General features: G+C 41.8%; 1 protein-coding gene across 4 annotated transcripts; it reads left to right on the forward strand.

The window, feature by feature from the left end:
• The first annotated feature begins 2,845 nt into the window (after positions 1 to 2,845).
• Positions 2,846 to 27,008, forward strand: STT3A (STT3 oligosaccharyltransferase complex catalytic subunit A). Of its 4 annotated transcripts, none has more exons than XM_028527510.2 (18): positions 2,846 to 2,970; positions 4,950 to 5,076; positions 5,786 to 5,846; positions 7,970 to 8,091; positions 8,904 to 9,049; positions 10,234 to 10,324; positions 11,438 to 11,544; positions 12,271 to 12,435; positions 13,606 to 13,786; positions 13,991 to 14,146; positions 15,101 to 15,192; positions 16,172 to 16,327; positions 16,558 to 16,746; positions 17,862 to 17,978; positions 18,095 to 18,197; positions 22,628 to 22,816; positions 23,641 to 23,756; positions 24,283 to 27,008. In XM_028527510.2, exons 2-18 carry the CDS (start codon positions 4,989 to 4,991, stop codon positions 24,319 to 24,321), a joined length of 2,118 nt encoding a protein of 705 aa, XP_028383311.1. In that variant the 5' UTR covers positions 2,846 to 2,970; positions 4,950 to 4,988; the 3' UTR covers positions 24,322 to 27,008. The 4 variants fall into 4 exon arrangements, with proteins under 4 accessions (XP_028383311.1, XP_035870411.1, XP_035870410.1 ...); XM_036014518.1 differs by having other exon boundaries at positions 2,875 to 2,970; positions 4,959 to 5,076; XM_036014517.1 differs by lacking the exon at positions 2,846 to 2,970 and adding an exon at positions 2,989 to 3,009.
• The last annotated feature ends 342 nt before the right edge of the window (positions 27,009 to 27,350 follow it).

The raw sequence follows: 27,350 nt of genomic DNA on the forward strand, positions 1-27,350 counted from the left end.
AGCAACCGCACATTGATGTCTCTGTCTTTCTCCCCCAACCTTCCCTCCCTAAAAATAAATAAATAAAATCTTTGAAAAATGTTAACTACTTCCACAGAAGTTTAGGAGGCCAGTGCATCAATGAAACAAAAACTGTTGTGGAAAGGGGACAAATTAAGGCAGTTACGGGCATAAAATGAGGTGGCCTGTAAAAGTGACCCCAGGGAGGCAAGTGCAAGATAAAACGGAGGAAATCTCCCAGAACATAGAACAAAACAATCTAGACATGGAAAAAGTTAAGAATCACACAGGTATCCAAGAATCAGGAATCCAACACTTGTCTGATAACAACTTAAGAAAATGAGTAGAAACATAGAGACAATAAAATAAAAATTTTCTTCCAATGGTGGAAATTGGAGTTTGCAGATAGGAAAGGACTGACAAGTGCAGGGCAGGAAAAATGAAGGAAAAACCCCACAGAGATGTGATCTCTGAGGAAAAATAATTTATCAAAGAAAAACGGGGCACCTACAAAGAAATGTGATTCACGTTGGCATCTTCTCAAGAACAACTCCAGGTGACACTGGGTTGGCCAAAAAGTCTGTCTGATTTCTTCTGTAAAATGAAAGAAGGCACATTTTTCATTTTCACCAATAACTTTATTGATTTGGATATTTTGAGTATGTCGGCCATCTCCTACGTGGTATAACGTTCATTGTTCCCAATTAATGTCTTGATTTGATTGATATCAACTTCAACCTGGTCTTGCAGCATTGTCTAGCAAGCAATCTCCAGCACAAAACTTCGCAAATCACTTTTGACACATTCGATCAGTCACAGCACCTTTTCTATACACTGCACAAATCTTATGTTTCAGTTGCATTTTTACCTTTCTTGAAATAATAAAGTATAACATGCTGAAAATGCTGCCTATTTTCTTTTGTCTTCAATATTAAAATGGCTACATAACCATTCACCAGTTTTTTTAAATGCACACAAATATGAGAACTGTCACAATATAATCTAACAAAATTGTTCTGAATGAAGTTCAAGACAACTAATCATTCCTAGAGCCATCTTACAGAAAAGACCAAACAAACTTTTTGGCCAGCCCAACAAAAGACAAAACTGTAATGCTTTGAAAAAGTGCTTTTATCTGTGCTCCTGTATGACAAAATAAAGGCACTGTTTGCTTTCCATTCAGCTTTTCTGAAAAAAGTTACTTGAAAAATCTATCAAAGCGAAACGCACAAGAAACAGATTATTAAGTACAGGAAACAAAACATCCAACCAAACGTGAACCTGGAATCAGTGCACTGAGAAGAAATCCTGGTAGTTTTGTTGTACAGCACACTGGAAAGGGTGCTGGGGAGAACATCAAGAAAATAGATTGATCTTATTACTCCTGTGTGCTCCAGGTGAGCTGTTTCTTTTGAACAATTATATAAAAGAGGTAAAAAGACGCTTTGGGAGAGACCAAAAGTTCCACGGGAATAACGATTCTACAAAGCAATCTAAAAATAGCTTTAACAACTGATGGAATATTAGAGTTCTTCTGAAAGAACAAAGTCAAAACTTTTGATCAGGAGGATTAACTTGATATGCTGAACTCACATATGAACTCTTGGTTTATGACCACTATAATAATGACTGCTGCCCTGACTTTGATTTTGCTTGTAGATAGTAAGTCTTTCCCTATTGATTGGGTTAAAGAATGTCCCAAAACTGGGCTTAGACTTTAAACTTTGTTCTTGAATAGTATCTTTTAACTTCTCAGTTTCCTTTAGGAAACACATTCAATAACTTAAAAAATTAATGAGGACCCTATCTTAATGGTCTTGCAACTATACTTTTTATTTTCACGTTAGAGGAATCTTAATTTCCCTTCCCCCTTATTAAGGAAAAAAACGTAAGTTGTTTTGAAGAAGCATTTATTTGAGATTCTGCAATCCCTTCAGATTTCAGCTTCAGTTTCATTCTGTTAAAATTACATTGAACACATAAAAACAAGCATTTATTGAGTTATAACGTCTGCGAGTGGTGAGCCTGGTCACGTGGATTCTGAAAAAGGCACACAATTCCGAAACACTGATTTAAATGTGCTTTGGCGGGTTGTATTCCTAGAAACTGAAACCGCCAGTCTTCAGCAACTTTGCTGTGCGTGCGCGGTGGGGGCAGCGGGGGGCAGAGGGCAGCTTTCGCGGGCTGAGCTGGTGCGGCGCGCGGCCGCTGGCCGGCTCCTCGGGAAGGGCTGCGTGCGGCCGTCTCGGGTTCCTTCACTGGTCCCGCCGCCCGATCGAGCGAAACGCACAGGCAGGGCCTAAAAAGGAAACGCCCCAAGTCTGCTTGGCCCGCGTCAACCACAGGTTCCGGGGAGACAGCAAACAGCACGTGAGCTACCAGTCTGAGACGGGACTCCCCATCTGCACCGGAAAGCGCTTACATTTTCAATGTCACAGGTAGGAAGCTTTAACCTTATGTTAGGTAACAATTTGTACCTTAAAGAAAAAAAAGTGTTATAATCGAAGCCCAGAGATACGATGTTTCAGCTGTTCGTTCGCGCAGTTTCCTCTTCTGGTCACGTAACTGGGGTCAAAGGGCAACACCTTCCCCACTCCGCGACTTCCTCCCGGTCCGCTGACCGACACGTCACTCCTCGGCCCTCAACCAAACTGCTTGGAGCTCGTTCGGTCCTCGCTCTCGCTCTCACTAGCGGACCAGTCGCAGCTCAGCAGGAGCATAAAGTACCGCCTCCCAGGTGCTAAGTGACTTCTGTGCTGTCCATTTAAGAAATAGGAGTGCGGCTTTGTTAACGCCTCTGTGTTTGATGGACAGTTTCACGACCCTATCGTTCTCCAGAAGTGTCGTGTCGGCCGTGGGCCAACCAATAGGGAGCTATTCAGGAGGCGGACCCGGCCTTTGCCAGGGTTGAGTGCGCCGCTGAGCGGATGGCAGTGGGAGCCCAGCGGATTCCTGAGGAACGCCGGCCAGGTGAGAAGGCCTTGCGGTAAAACTTGAGAATAGCGGCAGGTGCGGCCCAGGACATTGGTAGGGCTGAGGGAAGTACCAGAGGTGGGGCTCCGAAGGCGGCGGTGGGGAGGAGAAGCCGATTGGAGAGCGCGGAGGAAGGGGCGTGGGGCGTGGTGTCGGGGGTCCGGGGTGGGAAAGATGTCCAAGTCTGGGAAGCAGTTGCACTTCGGCCAGTAGCGCGTGGGGAAGTTAGTATCCTGAAGCTGCTGGTCTTGGAGGGGCAGACACTCAGGGTGTCGAGGTGGCGGTTGTCTCGAGGTGGGGGTGGGAGACCGGAGGTGGGACCCGCAGGAGTGAGTGTGAGGGGGTGGAGGGGAATGAAGGAGTGGGAGAGGGTGAGAAAGGGTGCAGGCAAGGGTGCCCCAGGCTTGCAGGCGCAGTTGAGGAGGAGAACGGTTGCTCAGTGTTTAAGATAAGCGCTGTTGCTCGTACTTGCTGGAGGCTGTTCGAAAAGCGACCACAGAGTACACCGAAAACTGACTTAAATTACCAGCTCCCGTACTCAGCTTTCAGGTAGAGGTTCGAGTACTCTCCTTTCCTCTGCTAGGTGTGGGTTAATATCGGCGCAGTGGTGTTAAGTTTTTTCTTTTCAGGCATTCCAGCGAACAAATACGAACCTGAGGGATGTGGTTGGAATATTGACTTCCTGGAGTTAGGTGTTTATTTTTTATTGCAAGATAAGGCTTTCTTTGGGGATTATAATTAAGAACATACCTAAAACTGCTCCTTTGGGACAGTGAATTACGGAAAAGATGCTTGATTTCTCACTGTTGGGCTAGGAAGGTATGATTCTTCATGCCTTCCATCCAGTCCGATGCTTTTTTATTCTGTTCTTTTTCCTTTCCTCTAGTAATACTGGGGAAAAGACTAAGAGAGGTGCAGTTTCCTTTTTTTCCCCTCACCTGCAGTCTTGAACAATGTTACATATCCTTTGTTATTCTAGTCTTTATAACTTAGCTCTTGAGGATTTAAGAAGCCAGTACTATCTTAAACAGAAATAGCTAAACCTCCTTTGGTAAATAAGTGCTAATAAATTTTATCAAGTGATCACCATGCCTAATGCTTCCCTGAGCATTTCATTTTCATCTGATTTTTCCCGTGAACTTTTCTTGCTTCAGCAGGAAACATTTTCTTTTCCCTTCAGATTGTCATCTGGTTCCATGAGCTGTCCCTGGGGTCAGTGGCTTGAATCGGTAGTGTCAGTTACAGAGATGCCCTGAGACAACTGATTAGAAGCAGGTAGAAATCTGAACAGTGATTACCGTGTGATGTATCCAGTTGGAAGTGCAGTGATCTGTGTGTCTGCCCCTCTTCTTGAGCGCATGGCGAGCACACCTGCATTCATCATCAGTCACGCTCTTCGAGGTGACCCTGCTGTCCCACTGGCGTTCAGAACAGAAGAAGCCAATGAAGCTGCAGTTTAGAGCTATAAGTTGTGCTAATTCAGTCATGACTTCTCTTTCTCCACTTTCTACTTCAACTTCTGTACTCGGTCTTCATCCTTTGCTTTCTTTCGTGTATTCCTGCCTTTTCTTGAATATTCTCTCCATATAGTTTTTTTCTCTATTTACATGCTTTTCTATTTTCTTCACATCTCTTTCTCCAACCCCCATCTTTCTATTCCTGTTTTTCGTCTTTGTACCACGCGGTTGCCAGTGTTGCTTCTGTACTCGTTAGCTGTGAGGAAGTGGGAAACAGGATTATGTTGATACATCTAATCATTCCTTTTCAGTCTTGACACCTAGGCCTGACCTGTACCTACTGTCTTATCAGCTGACCATAATTCAAACAAGACTTGGGTGTTAGTATTAGCCCTGACCTTCTCTGGCGTGTTCTCTAGCTCTTGTCACTTTATGTCTCTCGGCCACCATAAAATGTGAAAGTGAGTTAGGTGGATTGAAGGTGTCCGATATCTCATGGTCTCGATTTTTCCATTTTAGCTGTTTCAGTGACATCTGTTGCCACCCATCAATGTCAAGATGACTAAGCTGGGATTTTTGCGGCTGTCCTATGAGAAGCAGGACACCCTTCTGAAGCTTCTCATTCTCTCAATGGCTGCTGTGCTGTGTGAGTTTGCATGTGGACCACTCTTTCTTTGGGGATGGGAAAAAATCAAGAATGGCTTTCCTATTTTCAGCAGATGGTAATACGTTCTTTTTGCTGTTTTCCATCAGTATAATTTTATGAAGGCAAAAAAACCCCAAGGATTTTAAAAGGACCAGTGGTCATCCGGGAAAGAATGGGAATCGTGCTGTGCTAATTCTGGTTTTTTATAGGGCTGAAAGAGATACTGAGGATCCTTGGACACATAATTTCAAAAGGACATTTATTTTTTTTCCAGTTTAGTTGCCTACCTTAGTATTTCTGAAAGTCTCTTTGGAGCTTCTGGTTTTAAAGTATTTTAGTTTTTTATGAGTTAAAAGAATAGTCTTGCTTGCTTTACTTCTCAGTTTGTTGCAAAGTTAAGGTTAGTTTTAGGGACTCACCGTACATAAAAGATGACTGTGTAAGTTGAGTGCAGTGTTAATAGGCGAATGCACCATTGCAGGCATTGGTAAGAACTAGTTAAGTGTCCTGCCTGCGTGGAAAATGCAGGTGTCATTGTCAGGAGGAAGTGAACTTCTCTTTCTTTTATGTGGGGGGGATGGATAAATACTTTATGTAGGAATCATTTTGTATTCCTGGGACATCTGTGCTATATTATTGTTTTTATTACTATCTACTATTATTTTCCATGGCACATTACCATTAAAATGTCAATTCTCAATATTTGCAGCATTCTCCACTCGTCTCTTTGCTGTCCTGAGATTCGAAAGTGTCATCCATGAGTTCGACCCGTGAGTACCTTTGCTTGGTCTGCTGTTGGAGAAGAGTTCGGGTTCATGGATTTTAAATTCACATTCCAGTCAGCTCTTAGTGGTGGGGATGCAGTTTATATACTTGTACCGGGGGAATCCCTCAAGTTTTCTGAAGGAAATAATTGTCTTCTTCTGAAACATCTGTTAGCATTAACAAAGTAGCCTGTTAAACTTACAGAAAATGTCAGAGGCATTGCTGGTATGCCTGCTTATCACTTAAGATCTGGCTACGCTAGAAGCCGTCCAGCTTCTGAGCTTGGTCAGCAGTTAGCGATGCAAACTGAAGGAAAGGGGGCTGGTATGTTTTAGGCTCAAAAGAAAATCACAAGGCATGAACTGGAGATCCATGACTTATTTTATTTCTATTTAACAATTTATATGGTAGAAATTGGGTCTATCGGTTAAGTTTTAAGACTCTGAGGAAAATTGAAAGCTACCAGTTTGATTAGGGATTTTGTTTATTGAGGAAAGACAGAGGTGAAAGATGTTTCTTGAGCATTCATTTTGTCCTAAGCAGTGTCATAGATTGTCTCTAAAACCTAATTGTGTACCCTGTGAGAGGGAGGAACACGTTATCCTTCTCACAAGTGAGACTGCATCCAGCAGCGACAAATCAGGGTTACGTAGGTAGTGTGCAGAGGAGCCGGGATTTGACTTCAGGTCTATCTGTCTCTGGACACTGGAGTCACTGTGCTATATTGCTTAAAATTAAGGCTTAATTAAAAATTTGGAGAGCCAGAATCGTGGGTTCTTGACATACCATCGATATCTTAAAAATAGTATAGTCAGTTTATGAAGCATTGATTCAGAATGCTCCTGCGTGTGTTTGCAGATTTGTCACTTGTTCTGTATAGATATTTGAAAGCACTTTGAAGGCATGCAGATACTTTCTTTGGGATTCTGCCAAAACAGTTTATTTTTTCTCATGAATGAGGAAACTCACATCCTTTCATTTCTTGATGACCAATCAAGGCTTTGCCTCAGACCCTCTAAATAGGTGAGCTCTGGGGTGAGACGGACAGGGAAAGCAAGAGTACCTGCACTGTAGTCACAGAGCAGGGGGGCTGTAGGGATCTTGTGATTTGACATTTCCTCTCACAGAGCAGAAAATGGAGGCCCAGCGTGGGACCCTAGTTCAGACCCATTCCCACCAACTTACACCTCCTCCGTCTCCCTCTGCCTCTCCTACTGTTTGGCAAAGGATTCATTTCTGACACATGTTGACTGCCTGTTGCTCTTATCCCTTGTCTCCTTGACAGTTACCAAAATAACAATCATTAGCAATAGACAGAAGGATAGAGATTTCTGCTACTTCTGCTGTAGCTGCTAAACCCGGACTGGCCAAGGAGGAAATGGGGTGAGAGGGCTGAGCAGGAATAATGGTTGGTGATGATTACCTTTGATCGTGAAACAATTCCTTTTATTTATTTGTTTATATTTGTGCCATTTAATTATTTCTTTTTAAGTGTGAAACTTAAGGGGTTATCTAATTTGGACCTAAGCAACTGTCCCTTTCCATGCATAATGCTAAGTATTTTATATCAATTATAATTTTAACATGTAATTTGCATTTTATACTACTAGGTAGGTGGCATTTATAACTATTTTAAATAACATGAGAATTAAGAAGTTTGTGTTAATGGAGAGGGTTAAAAAATTTCCATCCTGCGTATGGTGTTCAGCTGACATCTTTAGAGGTGCTCACCCTGGAACGCAGGTGTGTGTCCCCGTGTGTGGTATGGTGCCCCTGTCCCTGCTGTTGCGTCTTCTGGGTGCTTTGGCGCTCTGTCTGGTGGTGATGCCTGTGACCTGCCAGCCTGCCGAAGTGTCCTACCAGGAGCTTTGTGATCTTGTTAGGCTTTCGTTGCATTTCCTTATGAGAGAAGCAGTGCTTCAGTTGAGACAAGTGTGGAGCTAGAAATGAGGCTTCCAGTAATAGAAGATGATTTCATGCTTGGCATAATTTCTGGTACCAAACTGACTTTACTGAGTAATGGTAAGTTCCTCAATGGTGTGATCTAAGGAATGAACTTGACTGCAGATTGGTGTGAGTGCCTGAGTGTGTACAGGAGGAGACATGGATCCTTTATTCCTTGCTGTAGGTACTTTAACTATCGGACTACCCGGTTCCTTGCCGAGGAGGGATTTTACAAATTCCATAACTGGTTTGATGACCGGGCCTGGTACCCACTGGGCCGGATCATCGGAGGAACGATTTACCCAGGTGAGGGAAACAGTGTTTCTTTTAAACTAGTAGGTATTTGTATATTACTGTACCACTTTAAAATGTCTGATGTCTTCATTTTGTGGCACTTGTAATTTCATTCTGATTACAGATTCCTCTAAGTGGATCTTACATATATATAATAGGAGAGCATGTATAGGAGAGTAGGGATTGGTGGTTTCTCATAAATTCTGGGCTTCCGATTGAATCCTTAGGAGGGAAATTTATAGGCCTACTGCAGTTGCTATGTTAGTATTTTTGGTGGTTTGTCAAGACCTGTGTTGTCACTTTATTGGTGCTCAGATTTTTCCTTTCTCTTTCCCTTAAGTTCTTTTTTTATTTTTAAAGATCTTATTTATTTTTAGAGAGAGGGGAAGAGAGGGAGAGAAATACCAGTGTGTGAGAGAAACATTGATCAGTTGCCGTTTTGTTTTTTAATTGGTTTTAGAGACAGAGAAGAAGAAAGCGGAGGAGAGGGAGGGAAAGAGGGGGAGAGAAAGAAACATCAGCTTGTTCATCCATTTATGCATTTATTGGTTGCTTTTTATATGTGCCCTGACTGGGGATTGAACCCACAACCTTAGTGTATCAGGTCAGTGCTCTGACCAGCTAGGCTACCTGGCCAGTGGCCTCTTGTCCACCCCCAACTCAGGGCTTGGCCCACAACCCAGACATGTGCCCTCACTGAGAGTCAAATCAGCAGCCTTTCGGTTCACAGGCCAGCACCCAACCAACTGAGCCACAGCAGCCAGGGCTTCCCTTAACTTCTTTGTCCGAGGATAACCTAATGGAGTTTCTTCTTCCTGTTACAGGCTTAATGATCACCTCTGCTGCAATCTACCATGTACTCCATTTTTTCCACATAACCATCGACATTCGGAATGTCTGTGTGTTCCTGGCCCCTCTCTTCTCTTCCTTCACCACCATCGTCACGTACCACCTTACCAAAGAGCTCAAGGTGAAGGATTGGGGGTGACAGGAGGCTTGGGGATGACTGTTGTAGAGCCTCTCTAGGAGACGTACAGGGTGGGGGCTGCACCTTAGAGGGCAGGGAGCTGGAGGCTAAAGATGGCCTTTGCTGGGCCTGTGGGTTCATTCCCCTCCTCCTCAGAGTCTGTGGTTTCTTACCATCCACAACTGTTTGTTCTTTAAAGAGAACATTTGAGGGTCACGTGTAAATTGCTACATAAGGGCGAAAACATGTAAAATGCAGAATGTGAGGTTTAGATTTTGAAGTTCTCACAGTCTAAGGGAGAGGAAAAATAACTACAGGACATATTCTAAAGTAGTTAGTTCTTCCTACTAGAAATGAACACTTAGCAGTTATTTGTTGAATTTTAAAAGTATTTATTTAAAAATTCTTAAGCCACTTGGCTTTTGTAGTAGACTCAGTAATACTGACTCTTTTTCTAGGTTTCTGCAGACCCTGGCTCTTTGGAGGCTGTCTGTAGTTTGTGGCTACGGAGTCAGGGAGATACCTGAGGATGTTAAACTGTAGGAGGGTTTGGGGAACTTGAGTTTAGTTTGGCAGCTTTTTCATGCTTCTCCTTGCTGCCCTTGTTCCAAATTTGATTCTTATTAATAGATAAGTTCTTCCTCTTTGGGTGTGGATTACGTTTTGTTACACCTCTCACCTGAGCTCACAGATTGCCTGGTGATCCTCCAACCTGATTATCTAAGCTCCTGGGATCTTTAGTTCAGATAGGTTATCACCTTAGTTGACTTTTTAGCTCAAATAATAATTGTCTTCCTTTGCTTGTACTTGCATAGCATTTAGAGGTGTGAGTCGTGTCCTGCAGAGTGCAGATGTTGTTAGGGATAGTAGGTAGGGCTTCATGAGCCTGGGGAGACCCCAAACAGCCCATTCTGGGACAGTGTCGTATGTCTGACAGCTTGCATGATTGTCCGTCCTCAGCATATGTGTACTTAGTTTCAGAGTTGGTATCATCGTGGAGAATTGGTGTGAAATTTTTAGCTGTCTTGTGCTGTGAACATTTCCAGCATTTCTAGCATCACGTTTACTTTTGAAAGTGTTGGACTGTTCTCTGGGCCCATTTTAAACAGAATGGACTAGTAGATCCTCTCTTCTCCCCTCTCGTAGATGTATTGGTGTTAACTTCTGTCTCCCCTCTTTTCTTACAGGACGCAGGGGCGGGACTTCTGGCTGCCGCCATGATTGCTGTGGTTCCCGGGTACATCTCCCGGTCAGTGGCTGGCTCCTACGACAATGAAGGTAAGGCTTAACATGGAAAGAAGATCTGTCACTTCATTTTCCAGTAGAACTTCTTAAAGTGCATTAGAATCTGTGTCCACATCTATTGGTTTGCAATAGCAATAATGGCATTTGGGCAAGAAGATTAGAAATGGGCGGAAAGGGACCTCAGAGAAGTTTATATTCTCTTTCTGCCACCCCTGTGGAAGGCAACTGGGAATTTTCCTTATGGAAGGTGTTTGACTTGTCTCTGGACTCATGAAAGTGGCGTGAACTCTTAGTGTTGAATGGTACTCTTGTTTTAACATCATTTATTTTCTTGCTTTTCCTAGATAAGAGGAGTGAATGTTTTTAAAACTACAGTGACTTTGACTCATTTTCAATTCAGCCTATATTTATAGAGTGTTATTAGGAAAACAGTGTTAGGTATTATAAAGAAAGATAATGAATAAGGTTATTTTGGCTCATAATTAAGGAATTACAGACATAGATTAGTGAGTAAAATTATGTTGGTCCATAATCTATTAAGGAAGATAAATACAGCACAGACTTATAAAAATTACCACTAACAGGCAGATAGTATCATGTGCCATGAAAGAAGTAAGAACAGAGTACTTTGGGAATGTAGTTAAAGGAGACATTAATTCAGATTTGGGGGTCAGGGAAGGCTTTTTGGAAGCAGTTTAGGTTGAACTAGACCCTGAGGTTGGGACTTCCAAAGGCCAAATTAAGTTGAAAAGAGGGGCCATCGGAACATACGAACCAGGTTGTAGAAGAGGGAGACGTGGGAAGGTACAGGGTATGGTATGCTCAGTGCTGCACTGGCAGGGACTGTAGTGCCGAGGAAGAATTGTAATGGTTGTGGCCAACACTCACTCAATGCTTGCCATGTGTGGGGTATCGTGGTAAGTGCTTTGTGTGAAACAATTAAGTTTGTTTTCACAACACTTACCAAGTAGATACTATTATGGACTCACTTGTACAAGAAGCTGAGACAAAGGAAGGCACACGAGTTATATTATAAATGAGCAGTACATCTGAGATGAGAATGCAAGCGGTCCGTTCCAGAACAGTGTTCTTAAACATGATGGCTGCGTGGCCCTCTGTTGACTTTTCGTTGCCTCCTTTCTGCAGGGATCGCCATCTTCTGCATGCTCCTCACCTACTACATGTGGATCAAAGCGGTGAAGACTGGCTCCATCTACTGGGCAGCCAAGTGTGCCCTCGCTTATTTCTACATGGTAACTGTTTCCTGTCTTGTAGGAGTCTCTGTGTCTGAATACCTGCTGCGGTCAGCTGATAGGAACTGACAGTAGCTTTTGGGCTTTGAGACTGTGGAGTGGAAGCTAGAGGTCTTGATACTTGTATCCATACGAAGACTAATCCAAGGCAGGCATGGATAGCGACTGCATATAGCAAGATAGAGATGTTTTAACTTTTAAAGTTCTCCAGATTCCATCTTTCCTCTGGGTACATATTGGTTGGCCAGCTCTCTTTTCTGACAGTACTATTCCCCTTAAATTTTAGTGTGTTCTCCTTAAGTTTTTCCTTTATATATGCATTTATTTCTTTGATTTTTATGTGTGCACTTAGACTTCCCTTACCTACTTCCACATGCTCAGGTTTCGCATGTATCCCTAAACCCTCCATGTGAACTTCAAGTAGATTGCGTCCAGATTAACCCTGAAGGTTGGGTGCCTCTCGGTGTGTGATTTTGATGTCGGGAGCCGTAGAGAATGGGATTGAGTTATAGCAGTGGGTGTGAATTTGATTTATGGGTGGGAATTTGAAATTCCTGTTGAAAGAAATCAGTTATTTAAACTCTTTATGCCACTTGACATAAATAAGGTTTGTCAGTTTTTGTAAAGAGATGTTCTTGGAAAAGGTCGCCGGTAACATCCTGCAGTATAATGGTGGTGGTTGAGGGGGAGCGCTCGGAGGAACTGTTCTCTTTTATGCTGCCACAGGTCTCTTCGTGGGGCGGTTACGTGTTCCTGATCAACTTGATCCCCCTCCACGTGCTGGTGCTGATGCTGACAGGACGCTTCTCCCACCGCATCTACGTGGCCTACTGCACGGTGTACTGCCTGGGCACCATTCTCTCCATGCAGATCTCCTTCGTGGGCTTCCAGGTGGGCCCGCGGCTGAGTGCATTTTTTAGCTTCTGCTTTTCCTGAGCAGCTCCAACTGGATCGATTTATCCTGGATTTTGGTGAGGGGAGTGAGACTTCCTCTCAGGTCTAACCTTGGACTGCTTACGTTAACTGAAGTAACAATCATTAGTCATTAAAGTTCTCTGTCCATTAACATTTGCTTCGTGAGGTGTAAATTTATGACTTTATTTGGCTTGGGCCTGAAGGAGGAGGAGAGAGTTAAGATTTTGGTTGAGCCAAGTTGATGTGAGTGATCAAAGTTATTTGTAGTTCTTTTTAATGATGATGACCTCTGAACTTCTTAATGGGGCCTAAGCCAAAGTTCTTCAGGAAGCAGAGCACAAGCCTTTAGCCACATTACTCTCCAGAGTTAAGAGACAGCTATTAAATCAGAATAATATGATGTGTTTGGTTTCCCATGTTGTCTTAAGAGAATGGAATCCTAATTCACAGGTCAGCAAGTATTTCTTTACTGATCATCTCCTATATGCAATTTGCCAATAACCTGGAAGTGTGAAAAGTATGATGATATGGCTCTGGTCCTTAAGGAGGTTACAGTCTTCTGTGGGGATAGAATTACATGCAGCTGCCTATGGTCTGTAGCATGTGGTTCTGGAAACGTAGTTCCTGGACCACCAGCATCAGCAGGTTCTGGGAACTTGATAGAAATGCAAATTGTGGGGGGTGGGGCTCAGCAGTCCCCCTCTCCCTGATCCCCTTGATTATTAGGATGGCTGCTAGAGTTGGAGAACAGCTGGTCTAAACAGAGACTTTTAAGTGATAGAAGAGACTTAAAGTTCAGTGACCACAGAAGGGAGTGATGGACTTTATTTAATTTAGCAGATCAGGGGAAAATGGTATTTGCATTGGGCCTTGAATGATGAGAATTTCAGTGAATGCAAATTTTTGGGAAGAGAAAATTGCAGTACAGGCTGAAAGGTAATAGCTTGAGGAAAGGCCAGAGATGTGATATGTTTTCTTCAGACCATGTAGCAGGTGAATTAGACCCTTCTCTAGATTGGTCCTAGTTCCTTGAGGGCTTCAGAACTCATTTGACCCTTTGGTCTGAGCTAGGGTCAGCATACTTCAGGTCTAGGCTGGACCCGTTCTTTTCTGACACTGTTCTCATACATGTGCTTTCACCAACAGCCTGTCCTGTCATCGGAGCACATGGCGGCCTTCGGGGTCTTTGGTCTCTGCCAGATCCATGCCTTTGTGGATTATCTGCGCAGCAAGTTGAACCCACAGCAGTTTGAAGTCCTTTTCCGAAGTGTCATCTCCCTGGTAGGCTTTGTCCTTCTCACCGTGGGAGCTCTCCTCATGCTGACAGGTAGGGAAGGCTCATCATGGCTTTTACTATTAAACATAAATGGGTTTGGACATGGAATAAATTCTCGAAGTAGTGATGGCATTTAAACAAAGACCTAGTCCTTCTCTGTCTCAGAGAGTCTAATTAAAATGAGAAGTTGTGATTAGTTAGGGCTGTTTTGTTTCAGGAGTGATTGTGAAATATTTGCTGCTTCTTTGTTGCCAGGAAAAATATCTCCCTGGACGGGGCGTTTCTACTCGCTGCTGGATCCGTCTTATGCCAAGAACAACATCCCCATCATTGCTTCTGTGTCCGAGCATCAGCCCACGACCTGGTCTTCGTACTATTTTGACCTGCAGCTTCTTGTCTTCATGTTTCCAGGTCTGTCTGCCAAGTGTTGAAGTATCCTTTGTAGGAATCATTTGTTTCAAAATAAGCAAAATACCCTTGCCCTTGTGCTTTTGTTTTTTGCCTATTTACCTCGTGCAGTACAGAGATGACTGAGCACTCTCTTCTGATACTGAAGAAGAGTAGACGATAGAATTGAACAGTTGCAGAGCCTGGGAAGTTGAGAGCTTCCTAGTTTTCTGTTCATGTATAAGTTAAAATTCAACCCTAACTCATATTCAGGTGGTTTTGTTTTTGGTTTTGTTTGAATACTTCTAGCGTCCCTCTCTCCTACCACCCACCCCTGACTCCTCCCATTTATCTTCTTGGTGGTACCGAAATCCAGAATAGGCATGGCTGATTGTAAAGCCTTTTCATCTAACTTATTTTCTGGCCAATCCAAATACGTTTTAGAATTTACCGATGATGTAGCAGACTGCTTTTTTTTTTTTTAATAAAATAACTTTTACATTTTTTTATTGAAAGTAAGTTATCTATTGTAAAAAATATATACAAGTGAAAAAAATTTCAATTCTCACCACATATCTGTTGCTACTTTAGCATTTTGATGTATATTCATCCAGTTATTGAATACAAATGAGATGATACATTTTTTCCCCTGACTTTTTTCATTTCACAAAGAATTGTGATAATTTCTGGTTAGTATTATTTTAGAGAAATACTATTTAAGATATATCATTTGTTAGTTTTTTAAAGTTACAGAGATGTGTAAAGGAGAAGGCAAATGGTCCATCTCTCTGTAGCAATATTTTAATTAATGTATTGCTCTCGAGTTTACAAATATACCGTAGTTTATCTCCTTAATGTTGGACATTTAGGTGCTCTCTGATTTTTTGCTATTTTAAGGAGTGCTGTAGTGAACATTTTTGCATGTATCTGTGATTGTTATTTTTAGCTGCTTTCTTCTTTTTTCTTTTACTTTTGTAGTTGGTCTCTATTACTGCTTTAGCAACCTGTCTGATGCCCGGATTTTCATTATCATGTACGGTGTGACCAGCATGTACTTTTCAGCTGTGATGGTGAGTAATTCCCTCAGTCCTGGCACACCTTTCCACTCCTGACTCTGAGGTGCTTTTTTGTTTCCTCCGTAGCAGGAGTCAGAAGGTCCTGATGGTGCAGGCACTTCCCGCTGAGCATCTGAGGGCTGAGTTACAAAGCTGCTCACTGTTGTTGTTTACCATCACAGGAGTGTGTGAGGCACTCAACACATTGTGGTTGTGGGTCCGCATTCCTGCGTTTGTACCTGTGTGTGAGGGCAAGGCACTTGGACACTTGTTGGAGACTGTGACCCCGGGCAGGCTCTTTCCACTCTCTTGTTGGGTGTCTTAAACAGGGAGACGATGGTTTTCTTAAATGCCTGTGAGGATTGTCCAGTGCTAGGTTAAAAACAGAAGAGATTTTATATAATGTAACAAGACTGTTTCTCACACTTTTTTTGATCTGAAACCACAATTAAGAAATAGATTTTTTGAAATTACAAGGTAGCCCTGGCTGATGTGGCTCAGTGGATTAAGTGCAGGCCTGTGACCCAAGTGGTTGCAGATTGAATTGCCAGGCAGGGCACATGCCTCAGTTGCAGGCCAGGTCCCCAGTAGGGGGCGCACAAGAGGCAACCATGCATTGATGTTTCGCTCTCTTATTCCCTTTCCCTGCTCTCTAAAAATAAATAAAATCTTTTAAAAAATAAAATTAAAATAAAATAAAATTACAAGGTAAATTAGCATAGTAAAGTTGCTAAGAATTCTTCCCCCCAAATTTTTTTAAATGAAATTTATTTTATATTAAATTACTTAGGACACATATACATGTATAACTGAAAAATAAAGTTTAAGAAATACATACTTCTACTGTAGATTTATCAATTATTTTTCTTTTGTATTTTGTTCTGTTTCATTGAAAAGTCATGTTTTTTGAAAACCCCTAAATTGATGTCGTAACCTCCTCATAGGTTGAAATCTGTCATTTGTACACCACTGATTAGACTGCGATCTCTTTTAGGTGCGTCTGATGCTGGTGTTGGCACCCGTGATGTGCATTCTTTCTGGCATCGGAGTCTCGCAGGTGCTGTCCACTTACATGAAGAATCTGGACATCAGTCGTCCAGACAAGAAGAGCAAGAAGCAGCAGGATTCTACCTACCCTATTAAGAATGAAGTGAGAATTATGCAACACCAAGAACAGGCTTGGGGAACTGTGTGCCTATGCGTGTGTGCATGTAGATACATCTTTTTTTGAGTAAGGGAGCAGAGGACTGTCATAAGTGGTCAGAATTAACCCCTGAGTTGTTCTGATTCATCTCCTCTGTATCATTGACCGTGTGTAAGAAGCTGGTCTATGCTGTGTAAATTTAATTTGGTTTTATAACACATTTTTCCGTGTTATAGGTGGCAAGTGGGATGGTACTGGTCATGGCTTTCTTTCTCATCACCTACACCTTCCATTCGACCTGGGTTACCAGTGAGGCCTACTCTTCCCCCTCCATTGTGCTGTCTGCTCGTGGCGGGGATGGCAGCAGGATCATTTTCGATGATTTCCGAGAAGCGTACTATTGGCTTCGTCACAATACTCCAGAGGTAAAGATTTGGGAGGAGCGGCATTGTTGGCGGGGAGGGGGACATTTGATGTTACTGTGAAGCATAGCTTTTAGATGAGTGGAAAGTTCATCTAAAATGAGATGATGTAACTAGAGAAGATGTAACTAGAACTCTGGTGTTGGATGAGCCTTAAAGGTCACCTCCATTCAATTTAGGGTTTCTTCTGGAGTGACCCTTACTGGTAATTATTGTCAGCATGGTGATTTCATCATGAGGTAGACCTTCCCAGTTATAAAAGAAGAAAAAACTTACAGATAAATAATACATGTTCATTGTAGAAAAACCAGAAAATAGAAGCAAGAAAAAATATAAATTTTCCATAAAGTGATCACCTAATGATAACCACTTTTAACATTTTGGCTTATACCTTTTTTTTTTTTTTTTTTTAAAGATTTTATTTATTTATTTTTAGAGAGTGAAGCGGGGGGAGAGAGAGAGAGAGAGAGATATCAATGTGCGGTTGCTGGGGTTATGGCCTGCAACCCAGGCATGTACCCTGGCTGGGAATCGAACCTGGGACACTTTGGTTCCCAGCCCGCGCTCAATCCACTGAGCTACGCCAGCCAGGGCTCGGCTTATACCTTTTGAGAGTCTGAAGTGATTTCCTTTGCAGTAGCTATTGGAAATAGCACTTCTGAGTTAGATTTGTAAAGAGTCAAAACGTTAAGAATTTTTTAATCCTTCCCTATTGTAACCTGTGATTTGTGTTTTCTCCATCTTTATAACTGATGTTTGTGATGCTGTTAAAAACCATTTATTTAATACAATCATCCGATGATGCCAGGCTGTTTATTTGGAAATATTGAACAGCCCCTACACTCCCACTCCATTACACTTGTCTGTAAAAGGTGAGCTGCGATGGAAGTTTCGGGAATGTTGGATTATGTGGTTTGCACTGAGATTTTATGATTGTGTATAAATGCAGGGCCAGGTGCAAAGCTTTGTTTCCCAGTGAGGCATGCAGTATTTTGTACAGAAATTGATTAACTGTCCATGCCTCTTTTCCGGTCAGACGCACTTCCACTCCATTCTGTGTATGTGATTTTTGGACGCGGTGGAAAGCTTGTTGTTTTCACTTCCCATGTCTCTTTCAGGATGCGAAGGTCATGTCGTGGTGGGATTACGGCTACCAGATTACAGCCATGGCGAATCGGACGATCTTAGTGGACAATAACACGTGGAACAATACCCACATTTCTCGAGTAGGGCAGGTAAGTAAAGGGATCATTTGGGTGTTCGGCCCACAGGGCCTAGTGGGGAGTGTTTCTCCCTGAGGTACCGTATGACCTGGAATTTTACTCTGAGAAATGTGCACGTATTTTTCTAGGCAATGGCATCCACAGAAGAAAAAGCCTATGAGATCATGAGGGAGCTTGATGTTAGCTATGTGCTGGTCATTTTTGGAGGCCTTACTGGGTATTCCTCTGATGGTAATGTACTTGATTCTATCTCTAGCTACAGGGCATAGACTCTAAGAAAACCAGATGATGCTCCTGTTTTTCTGTCTTGTACTGTTACTAACATTTTCTTAGTTGGGGAGGGTCCTAAGTATTTGCAACTTGCCTTTTGGTTATTTTGATTTCTTTTTCTTTTCTTTTCTTTCTTTTTTTTTTTTTTTTTGCAACAAGTAGGAAGTAAATGTAACTATTTCTCATATAGGTATGGCCTGCTATACTTGTCTAAGATTTAGGAGGAGTTCCACAGCCAGTAAACAAACAACATAAGGCTTCTGAAAATGAATCTAAGATTCAACGTTTTTTTCAGTGGGTTTAAGCCATAGAATGATCTGCCAGCTTAAAATGTTTTGTATACATTGTACCTACATACACAGATATGTATGTATGTATGGCATATGTTACCATAGTTCCCTATGATTATTAACAAAACCATGGTTTTAGAAGAATCGTCTAAATATTGTTCTCTGCCTAAAAAAAAACTTAAAAAAAATTAAACAATACCTCTTCATACTTTAAAATGTTAGGCACTTCTGAACCTACGTCTTCTTATAACATCAGGTCCCAGAGGCAAAGAGATTCCTAGAGTAGTAGCACCAGTTTACGTCCCTGCCAGCATTGTCTGAAGTTCTCAGTTGCTCTACATCCTTAAACAACACCTGGCATTTACAAATCTTTTCCATTTGTGCATGTGTGTAGTGCTGATACAGATGTTGGGATGATGATGAAGCAGCTGCTCCTTCATCATAAATTGGTTGTGTAGCTGTGTAAAAATGTTGTGAAAATGTCCCACTTATTGGTGCATTCCTTGGTTGAAAAACATCTTTTAATAATGGGCCGTCTTTCCTGTATTTTCTGTTACTTTTCAGTCTTCCTTTTTTTTTTTTAACATTTGAAATTTTTAATAGAAAACAAATGAAATTTTAATAAAGTATCAGGTATTTTTATTCCCTGGTGTATTTTCTTCCAATGCCTGCCCATATGCAGTGATATTACCTACATACAGTTTTGAAGTGCATTTCTTTAAAACTTTTTTTTCAATTATAGTTGACATTCAATATTAAATTAGTTTCAGGTGTATGGTGTAGTGGTTAGACATTTATAAAACTTATGAAGTGATCCCCTTGGTAAGTCTAGAACCCATCTGGCACTATACATAGTTATTACAAATTAATGGCTGTATTCCCTATGCTATACTTTACATCCCTATGGAAAACAAACAAGATTTAAAATGTTTTCTCAGATACTACATTATATGGAAATTCTAAGATATGATACATAGTATTCATTGGCTGATGATCTGGTAGACCAGGGGTCTGTTTATTAAGACCACAGCCATACCCATTCATTTATGTATTTCCATTTTTCTCCAGTTTTTATTGAGATGTAATTGACACATTGTATAAGTTTAAGCTGTATTATGTAATGATTTTCTCTGTGTATGTGTGTGTGTGTGTGTGTATGACAAATGATTACCATAAGTTTAGTCAACACCTACCCCTTCACATAGCTACAGTTTTTTTTCTTGTAATAACTTTTAAGATCTACTTTCTTAGCAACTTTCAGTTAAACAGCACAGTGTTATTCACTATAGTCATCAGTTGCACGTAACATCCCCAGGACTTCCTTATCTCATAGCTGGAAGTTTGTGCCGTTTACCCGTTTTTGCCTGATTCCCCCATCCCACCCCAGCCTCTAGTAGTCACACATCTGATCGGTTTCTGTGAGTTTGTTTTTTTTAGATTCCACACGTAAGTGAGCTCACACAGTATTTATCTTTCTCTGACGTCACTTGGCATAATGCCCTCCAGGTCTGCCTGTATTGTCACAAATGGCAGAATTTCCTTCTGTTTATGGCTGAATGGTATTCCATTATATGTACATATCACATATACCAGTAGTATCCATGTATGTACCTGTATATAATACAAATGTATGCCATATTTCCTTTATCCACTCATCCTTTGACGGGCACCCAATTTGCTTCCCTATCCCGGTTGTCAGGAGTAATGCTGCCGTGAACGTGGGGGTGCACTGTCTCTTTGTGGTGATGATTTCATTTCCTTCAGATGTATACCCAGAGCTGGGATTGTGGGTTGTGTAGTAATTCTATTTTTAATTTTTCGAGGAACCTCCATACTGTCTTCCATAGGGAGGGTGTATCAGTTCACACCCCCACTAATAGTGCCGCACAAGGGTTTCCTTTTCTGTCACCTTCCCCAACATTTGTTCCCTCTGGCCATTCTAACAGGTGTGAGGTGATGTATCATTGTGTTTTTTTTTAAAGATATTATTTATTTATTTTTAGAGAGGGAAGGGGGTGGGGAGAGAAACATCAATGTGCGGTTGCTGGGAGCTGTGGCCTGCAATCCAGGCATGTGCCCTGACTGGGAATCGAACCTGCAGTGCTTTGGTTCACAGCCCGCACTCAATCCACTGAGCTATGCCAGCCAGGGCTTCGTTGTGGTTTTGACTTGCATTTCCCTAATGATGAGTGATGTTGAGCACCTTTTCATGTACCAGTTGTCCATCTCAGTATTTTGGGGAAAACATTTGGGTCCTTTGTCTGTTGTTTAGTTGGATATGTGTGTTGGGGGGCGAGTTGCTATTGAGTTATATCAGTCTGTTATGTATTTTGGGTATTAAGCCCTTACCTGATACATGGTTTGCAAATACTTGCAATCCTTAGGTTGCCTTTTTGTTTTGTTGATTGTCTCTTCTGCTATGCACTCTTCCATTTTTAAAGCTTGTCAGGTTTTTCCTTCAAACATACCGCAAAGACATACAAGGAAGCTACAGAATTAGTGCTCTAAGAGAGTACAGTTGATACACTGGGGTTTGTTTTTGCTTCTTTTTCTGGCCATGTGATCCAGGCAAGTCTTTGTGCCTTCGTTTTCCCATTTACAGGGTAGAGATAAGACTGTAGATACTACGTGAAGACAGCAACATTATTTATTGAATGCTTACGAATGATACGTTAAATCACAGGTGGCAAACACAAGGCCTACAGGCTGAATCCAGCCCTCCATCTTGTTTCTACCCAGTGGCAGCACCGAGCTCTCGCTTAACTATTAAGGAATAGTTACATTTACTCAGTCCTAACATTGCATTCAGACCTTTGAAGGCAACTGTGAGGCTGATGTGGCCCCTGGTGAAAATGAGTGTGACACCCTTGCATTAAATGCTTTACATACTCTTACTCATAATGCTCTAGTATCTGTGTGGTAGATACTGTCATTTTTCTAATTTGACAGATGAGGAGACTGAAGCACATAGAGGTTAAGTAACTTGCTAGAGGTCACCCATGTAGAACTGGCAGTGGTAGGAATCAAACCCAGGCAGTTCAGATCCAGAGTCTGTGTTCTTACCCACTGTGATATACCCTGGAACCCTCTGCAGTAGTACAGTAGGAATCTTTTTTCTTGTGGGTCAGTAATACTTTTTGTACTAACCATCATTTCCCTAAAGCCTGTGGGGGAGATACAGAGGGTAACATACTCAGAGATGAGTTGATAGTGGTATCAGTATGCTGACATAGAAGTGTTGACTTCTCATAGATATGCTTCAGAATTTGTAACTTTGCAGCTGTAGGTCAAGAAAGGGAGCGTCGTGTTCATGTCTTCTGTCCCTCCCTGGCAAACAGCTGCCACTCCGTCGGCCGGTACTGTGCAGTAGAAATACAGCGGAGGCACACATGTCATTTAAAAATTTCTGTTAGCCACATCAAAATAAGTAAAAAAATGAAAAATTTTATTTATTTTTAACTGTCTTATTTAATTTATTGGGGTGGTAGTAGTTAGTAAAATTATACAGGTTTCAGGTGTGCAATTCTGTAACACATCATCTGTACACTGTATTGTGAGTTCACCACCCAAGTCAAGTCTCCTTCCATCACCACTGACCCCCTCATGACCCTCTTCTGCCTCCCCCCACCCCCAGAAATGAATTTTAATCAGTTTATTTAACTGAATATTGTATCACTTGTTTTGTTTTGGGGCCATGTCTTAGAAATCTGGTGTGTATTTTACACTTGCAGCCTGTCTGGATTTGGACTGGCCACATTGCCGGTGGTGCCTCTGGCATGGCTCCATGGGGCTAGTGGCTACTGTGCTGGACGCTCAGCCCCAGCCAGTATCTGAGAATAACCTCAGCTGTGACTTAAGTCTGGACTGGTTGTATAGGGTTTCAGGAGTCCAGTCATCTATGGGACAGGCTGTATATTTTGAGGAAAAAAGTTTTGCCCATACATTGTCTTTCCAGTTTTTATAAATGAGTTAAAGGGCACCATTTCCCATTCAAAAAATATTTGGGGGATTTCCTTAGAAATAGTGACCTTTTCTTTAGGTGATTTAGCTCTAGCAACCTTTGTGATGCAGCAGCTCTTTCTTCCTCTTTCTTTTCCCCAGACATCAACAAGTTCCTGTGGATGGTCCGGATTGGAGGCAGCACAGACACAGGCAGACATATCAAGGAGCATGACTATTACACTCCAACTGGGGAGTTCCGTGTGGATCGCGAGGGTTCTCCCGTGCTGCTGAACTGCCTTATGTACAAGATGTGTTACTACCGCTTTGGACAGGTCTACACGGAAGCCAGTGAGTGATTCCTGATCACTTTAATACCAATAGTAAGAGCAGTGCTTGTAGCGAACACAGAGCTTTTTTCACATTGCAGGCACTGTTCTAAGTGCCTTACATCTGTTAACACATTTAATCCTCACAATAACCCGAAAGGTATAAATACTAATGTTATTCCATTTTATATATGAGGAAATCAAGGGGCAAATAGGATACTTAACTGCCCAGAGTCACCTAAGTAGCAGAGTCGGGTTAAATAAAACTCAGGCAGTCTGGCTCTAGAGTCTGTGCTCTTACCCATTACTTTTTATTGTCTCTCAGGACAAGGTATCGCAGTGGAAAAAGGAAATGAAGCAGGATAGGATAGATAAAGGACTTTTCATTTCTTAGATAAATACATTGAGAGTAATTCGATTAGGTTAAGTCTTTCCTTCTGACTTCAGTTTCTTAGTTCTGCACTAGGAACAATTTCTGAACCAGCTGGGAGCCTTTGACGTCTGACAGGTTCTTCTCTGACCCGTGGGGGGTTACTGGTGTGTCATAGAGGGCTGAGGGTGGCAATCCTCAGGAATAAAGAGGCTTGGGAGTCAGCCCCCACCTCTCAGAAGACAAAAGAAGCAGCATCCTCCTGGAGAGGACTTGGATAGGGTAACACTGGATTTGCCATTTCGACCTGATGTCCTTCTGGGCAGGTCCTACTCTCTAAGCACACTGCAGGCTAAGGAAAAACATTCCAATTAGTGGGTGATTTACCAAATTGATTTACTCTTTCCTTAAGAAATCAGCATTGTAGAAAGAAGTGTGTCTCTTTTTTTTTTTTTTTTTTTTTTGTCCCTGTCTAGAGCGCCCACCAGGCTTTGACCGTGTGCGGAATGCTGAGATTGGGAACAAAGACTTCGAGCTCGACGTCCTGGAGGAAGCGTACACCACAGAGCATTGGCTGGTCAGGATATACAAGGTGGGCAGGTGTTGTGTGGAGCAAGCTGCCATCCTGTCTGCGGCTGGGCTCCTGTACTTCAAAGTGGGCTGTACATTTCTAGTGTCTGGAAACTAGCTTGCAAGTCAGAATTCTACCGTGTTCATTTAGATTGTTCTGAGAGCATAGACCCCCAATCTGCTGTCATTTTGGCAGTGGCTGCAGTGATGTTTTTCCAGTTGGGGTTGAACTTGATATTTTTTAGTGATTAATCAGGCTTTGGGTGAGGGGAGAGAAAGTGTGTGTTTGTGTTTTGAACTACATTTTCTTCTACTGAAGGGTTTGTGGCACAGAGTCACAGATAAGTTTGTTACATCTCTAACATAAGAGAAGATTGAGAACCCTTGATGTGTTTGGACGGCACATCACTTATACTGCTCCTCACAGAGGTATTTTGAAAGGCTAAGCAGAGAGGAGCTAGTCTCAAACCAGGGGGGACCCAGCTTGGTAGAGAAGCTCTCCAAGGTGACCTGATTGTGAATATTAAACTGACATCTTTGTGTTGCAGGTGAAGGACCTGGATAATCGAGGCTTGTCAAGGACATAAACGTTTCTTCCAGCTCCGATATGCTTCACACTGAGTGCGTCTCACTTAGGACGCCGAAGACGTTTTTTAAACATGCAGTTTATAACAGCAGAACACGATGTGATTAGAATTGTCTGGAAGTTTTGCCCTGGGCAGTATGGGCTGGGCCAAATGCAATGATTTTTATAATTCTGAGCAGGTTACCAAATGAAATGTCATGGCTTTACTTTGGTCAATTAAAGGGAGGGAATTTTTTTTTTAAATGTGCCTTATTTGTTTTTACTTTTGACCAGCTTGAGGAACGCAGAAGTCTATGGTGGGCTGACGGGGGGACAGAAAGCAGACCTCACCCATGCTTTCGCTCCCTGAGTCAGCTCTGTGGGCATTCCGTCTCTCTCGCATCAGGAAAGCTGTCAAGGACTGGGTCAGATCCTACATACACTTCGTCATTTCAAAAATTGCAGCACTGAGCACAATGCCTGCACACAGTGGGTGCTCAGTGAGTTCTTACCAACGGAATAAATGTGGGACTGAAGGAGGGCCTTGACTGGGCAGGGACGGTAGCTGCATGCCGCCATGTCTCTCTGCTCACCACACGTCTCGTCCTTGGGGGCGCTTTGACTCTATGAAGGGGAAAGGGTGGCTAGCTGACCGGATCTTAAAAACTTTCTTTGGGACTAGCAAGGGGTGTGTGTGTGTGTGTGTTTATCAGGAATAAATCAAGTGAGAATAAATCAGCAGTTTTGAAGATTCAAGGCAAACAGTGACATTATTCTCATTCTAAGTGGAGGAAGAAACTCTTGCACCATTATGTATAAAACTTGGTCAGTGGGTATTTTTGAGTCAACTAAAGTATAACCATATGTATCTATTTGAAATCCAGCCCTTTAGTATTCTCACTTAACCACAACATAGCTCATGTCTCTGCTCATTTCCTTTAGTTTATGCTCTAAAACTCTTGCAGTTATGTAAAGGGGAGCTTCTTTATCCTTTAGTCTCTGCCTGTTTGTTGTCCTTGTGTACCACTGTCTCAATGATCTGGTTCTGACGTTCTTGCCAAATAAACTACAAGTGAGAAGGGGGGGGGTTGCTATTAGTAGTAGCCTAAGAATAGCGCTAGCCTTACTACAGTAGAGGGGAAGAGAAACGTGAAGAAATAACTCAAACCACAGTAGTCTCGTGGGTACGTAATGTCAGGATAAACAGCTTTATGTTCAGTATAGTAGGACATGCTATAACACATATTAGTGATGTATAAAAACCTCAAGTCATTTTAAAAAGTACAAGGTAACTGTTTACTGTTACCTGTTGAAGAAACAGGAGCAATTACATGGCTTTTAGGCAAAGCAAAATGGTGCTCCCAGAGGGTATACTCAGGTGTACTTACCCAGAAAACTTATCCTTCCAAACCAATTTATATACTAGATTTAGATTTGATGTAATATTTGATTTATTATATGTAAATACATTACTTGAATTATATGCAGAATTTCTCCCTAGTGGAAAGGGTTATTCTGAGTTTTATTTTTTAAATTTCTTTTTACCAACATGAATAATATCATTTAGAAATCATTAATGATCTTCCTCTATAATATATATGGTATAACCCCTGAACTTACCACTATAGCTGTTACTTTCTTTGATAATTTTAATTTTGTTACTTTTTAGGCTGCACGAAGCTATCTCTTTGAAAAATTTACTTTTCATTTTCATTGTTATAGTACACTTAGTGTAAAAGAAACTCAATTCTAAAAAGCAAAACAGTGTTTTCTGATTCTGGGAGACAACCTCTTTCAACTCCACTGATTCTCACATTATTTACCTCCATCTCCTTAAGTAAGTTGCTTTATTTTGCTCTGTGTTGGTTTTTTTAATCTTGGGTATCATCTGTTGACTTTCTGGTGTTCAAAGTGAAGATTTAGCTCTCTTTCACCATCCTGCTATTCCCACAGACTATTTTGAGATTCTGTTATAGTTACGATTTTGGTTAGCGTGGTAGTTTTTGCCTTACAGTTTTTCACAACTAGGCCACGTGGTATACTGTTACTACTTCACCCCACCCCACCCCCCGCCTAACTTTTTTGGAGGGAGTTTTTTTTTTTTGTGCTTGTCACTAATTTCTCCCCAAACTCTCATTTGTTCGTGCCAACTTCCTTTTAATGTTTAGATTCATAAGGTATGTCTTAGAGATGTCTTCTGTTTGCTGGGTTCATTTGGTTTACTCTGGGTTTGCTGCACACTTCTTGGGTGGGTGTATCCTTTCACTGTCACATTATGTATGTTAATCCCCTGACTTCTTGATTTGTCACCTCCAACTACCTCCCTGAGAAAGTGTGTGGGAGATAAAGTTCCTGAGATCTCTGTCTCCTCCTGCCACACTCAGTAGGTTGGCTAGGCAGAGGTCCAGGCTGTGAATAACTTTTCCATAGAATTATTTTGAAGGCATTGGCTTGTTGTTTTCTCCCTTCTAAATGTTGAGGAATGCAATCTGTTCTGATTTTTTTTTTTTTTTTTGCATGTGTACATTCCCTCTCACTCCCACCCCAGGCCTCTTCATATGTAGTATTTTGAAATTTTTCCAGTGTCTTGGAGTGGCTTATCCATTGTGCTGGGTAAACTTTTAAGTATGCATGGAAAGCCAAGTTCTTCAGTTCTGGGAAATTTCCTTGAGTTATCTGTGGATTTCTTCCAATTTCGTTTTTCTTTCTGAAAAAATAAGCTATGTGGATGTTGGACTTTCTGGATTAATTAATCTTCCAATATTCTTACTCCATTTACTATCTTTATGCTTCCTTCTGGAAGGTTTCCTAAAAAAAGATCTTTGTAACTTGCCTATATAGTTTCCCTGTATTCCGCTCAGATTTTTTAATGTCCAAGAGGGTTTTTTGTTTTAATATTCCTTTGTTTTGACTTTTCCTATTAAATGCCTTTTCAAACTCTTGGTTGTCTGCTCTTTTTAAGAGTGGGATCCTAAAAAGTTAATTGGAAGGTCTGTTTGGGGAGAGGGGTCTGGCTCATTGAATGTGGGCCTCACTTCTGTGGTCTGGCTG

The sequence above is a fragment of the Phyllostomus discolor genome, chromosome 13, assembly GCF_004126475.2.
Source record: "Phyllostomus discolor isolate MPI-MPIP mPhyDis1 chromosome 13, mPhyDis1.pri.v3, whole genome shotgun sequence".
Classification (NCBI taxonomy): domain Eukaryota; kingdom Metazoa; phylum Chordata; class Mammalia; order Chiroptera; family Phyllostomidae; genus Phyllostomus; species Phyllostomus discolor.